The sequence below is a fragment of the Sitodiplosis mosellana genome, unplaced genomic scaffold (assembly GCF_009176505.1).
Source record: "Sitodiplosis mosellana isolate CC-2019 unplaced genomic scaffold, AAFC_SMos_1.0 Smas_scaffold_1, whole genome shotgun sequence".
NCBI lineage: Eukaryota > Metazoa > Arthropoda > Insecta > Diptera > Cecidomyiidae > Sitodiplosis > Sitodiplosis mosellana.
Genome location: NW_022595244.1, coordinates 20,649,357 through 20,664,218, shown reverse-complemented (window position 1 = coordinate 20,664,218; position 14,862 = coordinate 20,649,357). Strand labels below are relative to the sequence as shown.

Genomic DNA, 14,862 nt, shown 5'->3' with positions numbered 1-14,862 from the left:
ATAAGGAACTAAGGCGAAATCGAATTCAACGATCCGTGTTTGTAGTACTGGTTGCCTTTTTCTAAGCCATCTAAATTATTGCCTTAGATGTGGTTTACCAATTCACAAAATTCGTAACTGTCGAATTCCAAGTACATGAATTTGTGTAAATTTGTCAGGTTTATACCGGGAAAACGGATTTATTTCAATCCATTTATCTGGGTTGTCGGTGTTGTGTGCAGCCGTGTTTGGGATTCGTCTGTTTGGCATATCAATAGAATGGGAATTATTTATAAAAAACGAACGCATCGAAGACGACGACGACGACAGCAACAACAACAGCCATACGTATAATATATTATTGCCCTCTGTTGGCGCCCCGTTCAAATACACATTCTTCACGCATTGAGATATTCATCTTGATTTACAGTTGCAATCGATTTTCACCACAAACATTCCATATTGTCTCCAATAAGTCGCTGTGTTCATCATACCGGATGACGTTTGAAGTGGGACGGACATGGTCGATACGTTGTTTTCCGCATACGAAACCAACTAAGTTGATTGCAAATAAATAAAAATAAATGGCGTTGTTTTTTACGTAATTGCTTGAAGTTTGTGATTCAAAGTTTTCAATTCCATTTTCTGTAGCGCTTTTCTTGCTCCACACGCTCGTCCCTTCTCTCTGTGTGTTTGTATATAAATTTAAAGCTGCATCAACCACATTTATTGATTTGTTATCGGTTTTCTCTCTACCGTCAATTCAACGTTTGCTGCCAACATCATGCCTCTTTTGAGATACACTCCGGTTTTAATTAGTTTTTCCTTAGTGGAAGCAAATTAAAGACAAAAACATTTTACTCAGTGAAATTGAATTGCTCGGCTCGATTCGACTCGACTCATTTCTCTTTTTAGCGACACTCTTGTTTCATCCACCGCATTCAACACGAGCTCTTGCTCTTGTCTTTCTGCAAATTGAATGGCAGCTGTGATTTGGTGTTACAATTTTACTTAATGCTATGGGTTTCTTTTCGATTTTATCTGTAGGTACATGGAGGAGCGTGGTCATAGTGGTCACGGCGGCCTTATTAAACCACCAGGTGGATCAAATGCTAGTCATATATCAAAACATAAACCAAACGTTGGCTATCGCTTGGGCAGACGAAAAGCTTTATTTGAAAAACGAAAACGCATTAGCGACTATGCATTAGTGATGGGAATGTTTGGCATTATCGTGATGGTGATAGAAAATGAATTAAGCAGTGCTGGCGTATACACGAAAGTAAGTCAAGAATAATTTCATATTTTGGTTATTAATGATGTGGTAATTAAAATCAATTTAATCAAAGCCGAGTAAAATGAGAGATCACCAATAGCGGGTCAATGTAATGTATAGGCATTATGGTCCTTGGAGGACATGTCACACCAGCCGTTGGCCAATAAATTAATTGATGTAACCAAAATTGGTATATAGTAGTAATATATTCAGTATAAACTGGTTATCAACACACCGTATTCGTCGCAACATCAATTATGCTCTGTTTTTGGATGAAAACATTTGTTTTCTTGTAGCGTTCTTTCGATGCGGTTGTTATTTTTGTCGATGTAAAGTTCGACGTGCTTGACACCACAAAAAGCTGATTTGTACGTTGCTTGGCAGCAACCTTCGATTTGGAGCCCGCGTGTCTCTTTGTTGTGTGTCTTAATTCATTCCGCAAATTCCACCCTAATTAGTGTAGCTACTTTGAAGCCCTCTTCAAATGTAATGTCTTCATTCGCCATCAACTTTGAAAAATACTGTTAATTAAATGTGACCCCATTTTAATTAGGAAGAAAAACTCGAGCGAGAGTGAGATTCTTGTTCATCGCATGTCGATAGTATCGGTACACACTCAGTTGTCGTTTTCTATTTTTAGGCATCATTCTATTCAACAGCCTTAAAAACCTTGATTTCTGTATCGACTGTGATTCTTCTTGGATTGATTGTAGCCTATCATGCATTGGAAGTTCAGGTAAGAGTAAGTGGCGATTTAATCGCATTGTATTTTTGTGTTTGTCTATCACTCACTCGATAGGATGATCGTTAACGTAATTAACCACGTGCCCAAATTTTTTGTGTTTTGTCTTCCACTTCTTCGGTAAACCTGATTCGATTTCAATCATGTCCGGGGTGTCGCACAATTGAAATCACACACGGCAAAAATCGCAGCTATTCATGATAGACAATTGTGCGGACGACTGGCGAATAGCGATGACATGGCAACGAATAAGTCAAATAACACTAGAGTTAACTATCTGTGCTGTGCATCCCATACCGGGTCGTAAGTATTTCGGCAAACTCAACCCCCTCGCTCCGTGAACAACGCAAATTATCAATTCATTTGTGTGGTGCGCGTGCATTCTATGCGATTATTTCGCACCATTATTCAATTTACAGAATACTATTTCGAGTGGACAACCAAATTGGCAAACAAAAATAAGGCAATCGGTCGTGAAATTGTACCGTACGATGTGGCTTTATCGCTGCCAATGTTTCTACGATTGTACCTGATATGTCGTGTCATGTTGCTGCATTCGAAACTATTCACCGATGCATCGTCACGCAGTATAGGCGCTCTAAATCGTATCAACTTTAACACCAGGTAAGAGCGGCTTTACCACTCATTTCGAATCGTGGTTTTGGTTTCAAAAAAAAAAGCTGTTTGACTATCTGGTCCGACATTTGTTCGAGTTCCAAGTTTAGGACACGACTAAAATTATCGCGTGTGCATTTGTGTATGTGTTGTTTCCTTTTTCGTTCTATTCTCTCTGTAGATTTGTACTGAAAACATTGATGACAATTTGTCCGGGCACGGTGCTGCTCGTATTCATGGTTTCGCTGTGGATAATTGCATCGTGGACGTTGCGGCAATGCGAGCGGTAAGCACAATTTTCCCGTAAACTTAAATTTATACACCATTCCTCTCTAATCTAATCGATCAGCTCAAATTTAACGCGTTCTTTACATGCGTTGTTACCGTTTTCTTCTTTTTAGTTTGTTTTAGTTGTAACGTTTACGTTATTTTGATAGATTTTTCTCTTTTTCATTTTCAAAATTAATTATATTCATCAATTGTATACGTTATTCTTTCTGTTCATTTAGACGAAAAATAAAAACCAAAATTTCTTTCATTCGTACTTTAAAAATGCTTCAAAATACACATTTCATTCAAATGTCAGCATAAAAGGAGTCGAACATTTCACGAACACCGATTCATAAATATAGAAAAATCCGCTCTGGTTTCTTTTCATCGATCAATCTGGATTTGAATCGCATTTCTGACAGTCTGAAGTTTATCCATTTGCACATAAAATAAAATGCAAGCATTTAACCAACTATTAAACCCCCGCCGTTTTCAACTATCACAATTTGTTTTTGTTTTCCACATTTAATCGTGCGAATAGCGTAAAAATTGAATAATAATACACTAACTCCAACCAATTGAATGCACGACTCCAATCGATGTGCACGTAAAATGGGAATTAATTGCGTTGCGCTGCTAAATCTTTAATAACCACTATAATTAGCCCGGCATCAATGTTAGTTATTTAAAGCACTAAAAATAATGTTAATGATCCTGATTGCTTGCGTCATTGATTTCAGCTCACGTTTTTTTTTTTCTTCTTCTTTGTTTCATTATATCATGCGAAAAACCACCGCAATACTTCGACCTTTCTCTCGCACAACTAAATTCCATCAAATATGACGTCATCACCATGTTCTGTTTTCCCTTTCTGTCGCTAATCCATTTCAAAAGCTCTCCCATGCGCATTCAATCGAAATGTACATAATTCACTAATTTCGTTTTTAACGGATGAATGAATGAAAGAAACTAACGTTCAATACAGAAATCTCCACACCGATTCACCACCCTCAAATAAAAACTGATACGAGCGAGTATAGGAAATGGTTTTTTTTTTCTCTTTATTTTCTGTAGATGTATTTAGGAAATCTCTTTATTTACATTATACACATGGAAGACGATCTACGACAACAAAGTTTATGAAAATTTTCACACACACACTTACTTACTTACTTACATATACCATTCTGAAGTGCTCCTTCTTTTTTAGTTTCGTGTAATTTTCTTTTATTTCTTCAACCTTCAGATGGTTTTAGCTCGATTTCGTTTTCGTTTTTTGCCGAAAATTTACATCTATTTGTTGTGTGACTTTTTCGTATTTTATTTAATTCTCTCTGATATTCACCAATCTCTCTCGTGACCATTACAACTCCGAATTTGTGTTCGTTTTCGTTCCATCGTGTAGTTCCATGTGTTCATTGTTTAAGAATACATGGGTTGTTGTTTTTGAGTTTTCGTTTGATTCTGTGTTTATTCGCTTGCATGCAAAAGAACATTAACGACAGAAACAAAAGTTAAAGAGGGATAATTATTTCACCGTTGACCACCATACAATTCTCATGTGTGCGCACACACACAGAGACACGCACACTCACAACAATTATGTACATGAACACACGGAAACTGGATCCATAAATAAAAGTCCACACAAATTTGTGTCCATTAAATACACGTATAAAATTCCATTTGTTTTGCAGTAACTAACGTCCAAATCAGACGATTTTATTTATGATTATTCCATTCAATCGCAAGGATTTCGAATCACATTCATGATTTACAGCTAGAAAGCATCAAATTTGCATGCGCAACAATATTCTGAATAGTAAATGTGATTCCAAATCGCTGATTCGAATCATTTGTATTTTATCAGTTTTACTTTCATTCTTGATATTTATTTTGATTGAACTTTTAATGAAATCCAGTTGCCATGTGATCGATTTTCTGTTCGGAGGCTTATTTTCCATTGGTCAGTCATATGGATGAAATGATGTCATTCATTTGTGTGTTATTGTTGTTGTTTTTGTTGTTTCATTTGCATTTCGATGGAACACATATGCCATCTATTGATTACGATTTTGTCAATTTTGCACGGAATTCGGTTTCGATGAACTGTGAAAAAATTAAATTGCCCACAGAGCACAAATTCAGAATATACAATGTACCGACTATATATACGAATTAAATGAGCCCATATCCGTTATTTATTCAATTCAATTTTCCATTCGTTAAATCACTGTTAATTATTGCAATTGAATCGCAATTTATCACACAAAACGGAATACTTCATTAAGCTTCTGAAATATAACGATGGGATTTTCGGACCGAAATGCAAATTGCTTCCACTAAATTCTATTCCCATTCGTTTGGGCCAAATCAGTAATTGAATCAAACAGGTTTGCACTTCGATCAACAAAAAATGGCTTTTATTGCCTTTAATCAAGTCACATTTATCTCAATAATCCAACACTAATCTACCGAATGAGCTTATTTTGGCAGCATAACTGCTGACAAACCGCTCGAAATCAGTTTGTACAAGAATATGAAGCGAGGGGAGGGTGCAAAAAAATAACACATACCAAATTCCCTTCGTGCAAAGCCAACATCTGTTTATGTTGAAATGTGCGGAATATGTATTTGCCGGGGCGCAAGTGAATCCAAGAGCAAACCAATATTGATACGAAATCATTGCTACACGATGAAAACGTGTAATGAGTTAAGCAACAGCGATTTGCATTCATAATGACAGATGCTTTTGGGCATTTGGGCATATCGGATGTGGCCAGTACCAAAGTTAATAGGCTGTGAATTTCAATTCGAGGGAAAATGTGGTCAACCGACCGACTCAATAGTCAAAGCAGCAAATTAGCACACGCAAAAACGCAAAGCCACAGCACACATACATACACACACACATAGACTTATCTGCACATATAGCTTTTTACATGGAACGTCAAATGAATAAATTTGAATTTGAGCAAAATGTTCTTGTTCAATCTTGCGTGTGCCCTTCCGGATGAATACGAGGGAAATTTGAATTAAATTTTCATGATGCGATTCATTAAAACAAAAACCGACATTCGTCTATCACTTCGAAATCGGTCGGACCGAATTTGTGTTCCAAAATTGGCATCGATTGCATGTTACACATTCGTTTTTTTTTTCTTTTGTTATTTTCATTTTTTTTTCTTTGGGTTATTGTACCAAAAAGGCCATTCCATTGGTTTATTTCGTTTGGCATGTTGGACTTGATTTAAGGATTTTCCAGTGAATTTTGATTTAAATTTGAATTGAATAATAGCTTCCTCACAAAGACAAACACATACACACACATGCATACATACACCGCATATCATCTCCATCATGCCCGTAGCCATTTCTCTTATACTAGATTATGCACACATCGAAATCAATAAATCACAGCACGATACCATCAGACATGAAACTAGACAAAGTGACAAATATTGATGCATAGACATATGCAAAAACCAATGGAAAACTTCAATTAAAATATCATTAAATTATCATTTTGTGCTTTTTTATTAAGTTTCATTCGTAACATGAGACACTTTATTGAGATAAGAGAAAAACAACTACAACAAGGAATGTACATAGGTCGGACAAAGAATTGAATTCATTGCTTTTTATAACATCAACACCACAAACACATACAAACACCTATAGTACACTTTCGACATCAATAATCTAAATTCGTGAACCGATTGAAACAAGAGCGTTTGTAAGCAAGTGCAAGACAAAGCAGTAACATCTCAATTGTCATGATAAATAAATCAGGAACGCCTTTTTTTTCTATTGAAACAATATATGAAACAAAAAATAGAGCAACATAATCGAATAAGAAAATGATTTGATGTTATAATTTCGCTCATCGGCTTGTTATATTTCTACGCTTTTTTCGTTCATTTGATAAATCATTAATTTTTAGTTTCATTTTTTATATTCGTCTCTCGGTATTTTTGAGTTTTTTGTTTAGTTTTGTTGGTATCATTTTTTGGTTGAATCAATAGATTCTATTTTGGCCAATTATTATTAGTAAAACTAGTATTTCGATTGGATTCTTGTTCCAATTTACATTTCTGATGAATTATTTAGATTTTACATTTCTCTTTCTCTCAAAATCGTTAACTTTTTTATGTAGTGTAAATTAAGTCAATGCAAAAAGTGCCATATCCATATATGCTTATGCTTATGCATAATTGCAAACGTTGCGATTGAATGAACATATAAAAAGCAAAAGCCTTTTTTGCAAAAATTCGTTTAAATGAATTGCCACTCTCGTGCCCTTGCTTTGTTGAACTGTTTGTCTGCCGATCGGCAGTCGACCCAATTCGGTTTGCCATATATAACAAATGCGATATGGATACGAAACTTTTTGCATTTTGAATCATTTTTAGTTGTTTTTATCTCTCTTTCTCTCTATCTCTCTCGCAGTTTTTGTTCAAAATGAACATATAAAATTAATAACAATTTGAGCATCGAACTTTTTTTTCTAAAAACATTATCCTATTTACTGTGTATTTTCAATGTAATTGTTAAGCGTATTTCGGATGGTTTTAATTATCTGCTTTCCATGCATATCGATGGAATTCTCCATCGCCATAATGAGAACCTATATTTAAAAACAAATTCTTAATTTATGAAACAAAAATTACTCGATTTTATTTATTAGAACGATTTGAACACTTTTATTTGTGATTGTTGTTGATTTATTTCTTGAAACCGTTTTTTTTTAAGCGTAAATTGCTTTGTTTTGCTAATTCACATTATCAAATCCAGTAAAATGTTTGTGGAAGACTCGTTTTCGATCGAACTTACAGCACATTTTTTCAAGCGCTTTAAATCATATCGCAATTTTCGAAATTATTAATAATGAATAAAATGGAAATCGAACTTCAATGAAGAGCAATTTAACCCAAATTTCTACACAGTTTCATGCATCGATCGAATCAATCGATTTGTTTATTATTATGCAGTGGAGCATGCTTTTGCTGGGCATTACGCGTGAATCGATTAAATGACCTAGAAGTACAATTTTTACGCCGCCGCCGTTTTTTTTAGCGCTTTTTTCAAATTCATTTCCCAAATAATCAATACCAAAATGATGAAAAATTGTTCAAGTGCATGTTTCTCGACAATCGTTTTATTTTTCAATTTTGTTCAAAGCATATTTTTGCTTGAAATGTTTTCACCTTTGATTTTTCAATCTTTATACAAATTTAGTTCTTTTCAAGTTATTCCGTTTTTCGTTTTCTTCATAATAAGTTTATTCAACCGAAAAAAAAAACTAATAAACTGTCTCAAATTTTGAATTTAGCCCAGGAACTTTGTTCAAAATGAAAAAAAAAAAAACAAATGCAAAAACAAAAATCATCCCAGAAAATTTCCTTCTACGCGCAACCGTCGTCAAGCAATAATTTGCACAGTGTTCACTAAACACACACCATCACACACAACAAAGATCGCGATTTTTCTAAGGATTTAGAGAGAGAGAAAAAAAAGACAAAGTCAAAACGAAGTATACAAAATTGTATTGTCAATCGAAACCAAGTCGAAAAGCAAGTTTGCATTCTCTAATAGCCATGTAAATGTCCTCTTTTCCGTATCCCATCCACGTCGCCTATAAATTACGATATTTATTGCGAAAAGAAACGCTAGTTCAACCGTCGTTATTCTATTGCATACGATCCGCTCAGCTATAGAATAACATAAAATCGCTCAATAATTTCTTGGCCAGTTTTTATTTGAACCAAACATAAACGAACAAACCAAAAAAAACAAGTATTGAAAGACGAAATTCAACACAGAAACCATAATTTTAATGTAAGCCAGAGTTTAATTTTACCATCCAGTTAATTCTTCTGTTTTTCCCCGTATTTTTGTCCCTTATTTCTTTTCTTTTCTGTCGTTGTTTGTATATGTAATATTTTATTGTGTACGCTATAAGTATTTTTTTTTTCAAACAAAAGAAACACATTTTTGTCGACGCTTTTTTTTTGTTGTGAGGAAAAAACGATACTATTCTTTTTATCAATTTGTTTGCTTTTTCGTTGGAAGCATTTAAACGGTCGTTAGTTTGAATTTTTGTTGCTGCTTTGAAAATCGGCCAAACATCAGACTCTCGTGAAAATGTCATACGCGCTGTTTACATTTTGAATTATTTGTATATCGAATCAAATTGGAAATTCAGCATTTTCACCTCATTGATGTCGCTTGACGTTATGTGTATATATTTATATACCCTCCATCAAACGGTTACCTATCAAAAATCTTACAAAAAATGCGAGAATATATTCAATAATGCGAGAATATTTTCTTATAAGAAAAAATTTACACCAATAAACAACTCGAACGACAAAACATAAGTTAAATGCTGTATTCGTCAGCCTAAATTCAATCAACTTTGATCTGATACAATTTTCTTTCCTTCATACAAATAAAAAATAAAAATACCAAATTTGTTCAACTACTTTTTTATACGAAATTCATTGGAAATAGAAGATCATGAACTTCATGCTAAACTATACGGAAAGACTTTCAAAGACGAAAGCGAATCTCTTGCTCGCAAATAATTCAAAATGAGAAACACACAACACAAATAAACCAAGCAATTTATCCACAAATCGAAAACAAAGTTCTTTCTGTGTAAAATCCACAACTTGTTCCATATTCTATTCTCTAGGGTAAAATCTCTTCATTCTCAACGCTTCTCTTCTCTTTCTTCCTCGCTCTTCCTCTGCTATCCGCTTTAATTAGATTTGTAAATAATTCCAAATATAGGAACAAACTTTCTCTCAATTAGTTTGAACTTGTGTATCGTATGGCAAAACAAGCATTTGAGCAATATGAAAAGGTTATAAAGGGTTGTGTAACTTTATGCACATTGGTGACACCTCTAATGCCAATGTTTAATTAATTTACAATTGAAAAAAGATGAACCGCCACCCCGTCGTATATTCGAAAACTTCATTCAAATAAATTTTGTTGGGCGTGGTAAATGGTTTTTAATTGGCTTTTCACTCAACTGAATGGAAAATGAGAAATTACTCAAATGAATCTTGTCGAGAAATTGAATTACGCAGAAAAACGATGCGCAAACAATTCACTTTTGGCATTATCATTAAAGATATTAATTTTTAATTGCGAATAAATGCATTTCATCCCAAACGTAATTAGTGAAATATACACTTGAATGCATTACATATGATGCACATTGCACATATATGTACATTAAAATGTGTGTTGAAATGTCAAAAGACCGAGAAAAAAGGGGCTCACAATAAGGCCTTTTCACAGGTTTCTCATCACTTTTTCCTATTTAACGTTCAATTTTCATAAATGAAATGCATTTAATGCGAAGAGTGGCAAAACCACCAAAGTGGAAAATTGAATGAATGAACTGGTATACTCACACACACACACACACACACACACACATAAAAGAGAGGCGAAATGAATGATGAAAATGCCATTTATGATGAAGTGTACTTTGCGTTTGAACTGAAAAGAATATCGATTAAAATGCATTTTCTTGAGTTCAATAAAAGTCAATCCATTCAATGGATAAGCCAATTACCACCAATTATTGTAAATTGAATTGCTCACTATTCTTTGCATTGAGATTCATCACGACTCGTTCAAACTGTGTGTATATTTCCCATTTGAGAGATTGAAACTACTCACTTACTTCATTCCACATAGTTGTGGTTTATTCCATTAGATTTTGCTTGTGCTAGAGAAGATAAAGTTTATAATCTATTGGTTTCTATCTATTTTTGCCTTTCTGTATACAGCTGCTAATAATTCTTTTGAGAAAATAAGATGAGTATAAACAACAATAAACGCTTATCACAAAATTGTTTAGATTCAAAACAAGACCAAACACTAAACACAAAGACAGATGTGAATAGATGCGATAGAGAAAAAGTCATACGAAAATCGATTTGTTATGAATAATCCACTATACTGTAGAAAGCTCATAGCTTTGAAATTGTACAAATGTAGGCTATATTTTATTCAAGACCAAAATCAAACAATGTATACTACTATTTATTTTGCAAACACCTGATTTTCAGTTTAGATATTTGTTTCGATTCTATTTTGTTTTGCGTTTCATTCGAAATTTCAAAGTGACAATAAAGAAAAACACACACGCACACACAAACACATATTCAACTACAAAATGCTCTATATATTGGACTACTACCATACTGCAAAATGTCGAAATATTTTCGATTTTGTTCACGCAGAGAAAGCAATTTCATTGCAATATTTTTTTTTTTCAGCAAAAGGAAATTAGAAAACAGTTCATAATCATTGAGCAGTAATGAACCAAATGTAACCATCACCACCCTTGAAACAGAAATGTTGTTGGTCGTCAAAAAGTCAAGTTCATTGTTGGTCAATTGGTTTAGTGAGTGCATTTAAATATCAATCATCGCTTCACCAGTGCGCAGCAATTTATCATTATTCTTGTTTATTAGTTTTGCTTTTTTTGACACACAACTTAAGCATTTCAATCATCAAATTCACGTGTCGCAACCAATTGAATACGTAAAAACCGAAAGTATCAAGTAAATTATGTTTTTCACGCAAAAAAAAAACAAGAAAACAAACGTTGACTGAACAAATGAAACGTCTCTTTAGCTACATCCACATAGAAAACAATAAAGAAAACTGCACGCAAATCACCGCAAAAACCACGTGTTGCTTTTACAGAAAAAAAAAAGAAGAAATATCGCTGATCATAATTTAGTAAACCTCAGCTATATCTTGATTTGATTTGCGTTCGGCTGTTTTCTACCTATGTTGTTTTAGTTGTTGTTTTATTTTGTTCTTTACCTATTGTTTGTTTTCGCTCACGTTCGTTCATTTAATACGTATTTAGAGAATTTGATGAAATTATTCGCGATAGTGCGAAATATTGTGTGGTAATTAGACTTTTGACTTTGATTACCTACTTAACGGAGCAGCAAATACGGACAAATTACTGAAAGTTTTGCAAACTCAACTTGCGCAAGCACCTAAGTGAATAATAATTGGGTATCATCATTTCGTAAGGAGGGAATCACGCATTGGGTTTGGTTCTGTTGTATCGTTTTCATGTGTGTGTGTATATATCTATATTATATATATTGTTTCCGAACCAAAAATGGAAGTTTTATTAACATATTCACCACATGTTTCCACCCAATTGACCTCAAATGCATATATCTCTATATATACATATACCAGGTTTAGGTCTATTATTCACAGATGTGCTGTCGGTATTAAGTTATATTTGCACCGCTAATTACTCATGAATTTTGTTAATGGATAGGATAAGATTTGGTTATAATGTGCGTTTTGAATGAAATCACGACAAACCAAGCAAAAAACAATGTTTTTATGGAATGTGTGTCTTGTTTTATTAGCATCGCAACAGAGGTGTAGGAACCATGACATGATTTCTCTCTCTCTCTCTCTATTTCATTCATGAGAGAATCTGATGGATAGTATGTAAATTTGTCTGACAAGCAGCCGATCATTCATATCAGCCACCACGTATCATTTGCTCTGATTTCAGCCATTCGTTTTATTTTTTTAATCCTTTTTTCATGACATTTTCATAAAGTACGATTTGATACCGTTGTCAATGGAAATTCGAAACTGTCAACTCCTTTCTGTTATCGATTTGTTATTTATTTAATTTTTTTTGTTTTATTTTTGAAATATTTTATTTCCATATATTTTGAATAATTGTTGTTTTTCTCTATCTTTTCTTTCCTCACCGTTTGTTCCTCATGTGTTTGCCAAAACGATCAATTTGCAAATGCAAACGTATACCAAATATAAAAATGTGTTTTTGCGTACCGTGTAACCACAACTTTGTTGACACCAACGACACAAAAACCGTTACAATTCGAAATAAATGTTTTATTGTCTATCCTTTATACACATCGAACACAAACACACGAAACAATGAACAAAAAAAAAACTTTTCAAATTAAAAAAAAAAAAAACAACAACACCGTTTGATGATATAAACTAAATGTCGTTTATGTATCCTTACCGTTGTCACCAAAAAATTTTTATACATACACACATCGTCCACTAAATGTTGTTGAATTTTGATGTCCTTCACCAAAAAAAAAAAAAATTAAAAACAAAAAAATAAATCGAACTGCAATTCAATTTAAAAACTGGCCAAAAAAACATGAACATGAAATACGGTTTGAAAAATCGCGCGTGATTTGTATTTAAAAAAAAAAAAACTAAATGAACATTGAAAAATTAAATGAATTAAATAAACACAAACAACAAAGTAATCATGACGAAGAGTTCGCCAACATTCTGAATGCCTTTTGGCTGACGGCGATCACGTTTCTTTGTGTTGGGTACGGAGATATAGTTCCGAATACATATTGCGGCCGAGGCATTACGTTAACTTGTGGCATGGTGGTAAGTATTCAATTCCCTTTGCTGTGTGTGATGATCTCTCGCTCCTCGTGTGTGTCTTCTTGCAATTTATCACATTTCACCAATCTATATATATATATATATTACTCATTCGCAACGTGAACCAACCATATATGTAGCATCAGAAATAATATTACGAACACAAGGCAAAAAAAAACAAACCAAAAAATTTGAGAATGTCACTCTATTCTCAAAATCCTGTCGAGCACAATCACCAAACAAGCAAAACCAAACCACTCCTACACACACACAGAACAAAAAAAAAAATGAATAATGTCATCGCATTTGACACGACTGGAAAACCGACCAAGTTTTCCGTCATCACCCAGATTGGAAAATGAACGCGCAAAGCGTTCGACGTATTATATCGTAAAAGCACCAAACACACATACACACACACACACACCAAATACAAAACGTGTATGCAATCGCTAAAGAGCCATCTTTGTTACCAACAAACAAAGATGCCCGCGATTCAGCAAACAGTAACAATAAAAACAACAACGACGACGACCACCCACAACCGCGAATCAAACACTTCACATTGAACAGCGATGAAAAGACTTGCAAAATAAAACGCTCGAAAATGTAGCAGCACTCAAAACCATCATCGAGTGCGGCGGAAATAGGAAACTAGCAAATTAATCGGACCCAATGAAATGTGCACGAAGGAAATTTTCTGCTGGATGATTTTTGTGGCAGTTTCACATTGTATAACAAATGAACAAAGAAACTGTTGAAACTAGAGAGAGAAAAAAAAATCGAAATGTAAATCGGAAACGCAGCTGATTAAAACTAAAACGAAATTATATTTCACACACATTCAGACATATGAATGCACGAACAAATGTTGACAACACAACAAGTTATGTTGCATTCATCTGCACAAATGTGCTGATGAGATTTACGCTTCGCTTGATTGAGCTACTTGACGACGAACGAAAAATACACAAAACAAATGATATGAACAGATTGAAATATATTCAACGCGAAATATTTCGTTTATTTCCCATTTCATTTCTTTCATCGATTTCGTGTCGCGTTGCGTCCCGTATGCCCCGGGTTTGATCATTCAATATAGATTTCACGACGAGGAACATGCCAACCTGCTTAACTCGATGTGGTACGTTTAAATGCCATGGCATAGCCATGTTTCGCTTTCATACAAACTATTTTCCCTTTCAATACCACAAACAAAAACCAAACACAAAATAATATTGATATCGAATTTTCCGTGCGTTTCATTTGTCTTTGGCCATAAAGGCTGATTGCTATTACATTTTTGAGCGTTGGCTTCGGAGATATTGTACCGAACACTTATTGCGGCCGTGGCATCGCTGTATCTACTGGAATAATGGTAAGTTTTAACCACATCAATTATTCATATGGCTAAAAAAAAAATAGAGTGGGATCCGAGACGAGGATGAACACAGAAAAAAAAACGAAAAAAAAAACAATATAAAGAAAATCAAATCCCAAACCCAAGATAATCAACAGCAGCAACGGA

General features: G+C 34.1%; 1 protein-coding gene across 12 annotated transcripts in view; it reads left to right on the top strand.

Annotated features, from left to right (window-relative positions):
* The window catches only part of LOC129580554 (small conductance calcium-activated potassium channel protein), a 138,657-nt gene that overhangs the window by 104,095 nt on the left and 19,700 nt on the right, over positions 1-14,862 (top strand). For 5 of the 12 annotated variants that reach the window (XM_055471087.1, XM_055471082.1, XM_055471094.1 and 2 more), the window contains 7 exons: positions 1,027-1,261; positions 1,896-1,997; positions 2,189-2,300; positions 2,417-2,621; positions 2,794-2,898; positions 14,437-14,478; positions 14,619-14,712. In XM_055471087.1, the coding sequence (XP_055327062.1) occupies positions 1,027-1,261; positions 1,896-1,997; positions 2,189-2,300; positions 2,417-2,621; positions 2,794-2,898; positions 14,437-14,478; positions 14,619-14,712 (895 nt within the window). Of the gene's footprint in view, positions 1-1,026; positions 1,262-1,895; positions 1,998-2,188; positions 2,301-2,416; positions 2,622-2,793; positions 2,899-13,201; positions 13,338-14,436; positions 14,479-14,618; positions 14,713-14,862 lie in introns of all 12 variants that reach the window. The other 7 variants (XM_055471086.1, XM_055471088.1, XM_055471085.1 and 4 more) reach the window with 3 other exon arrangements.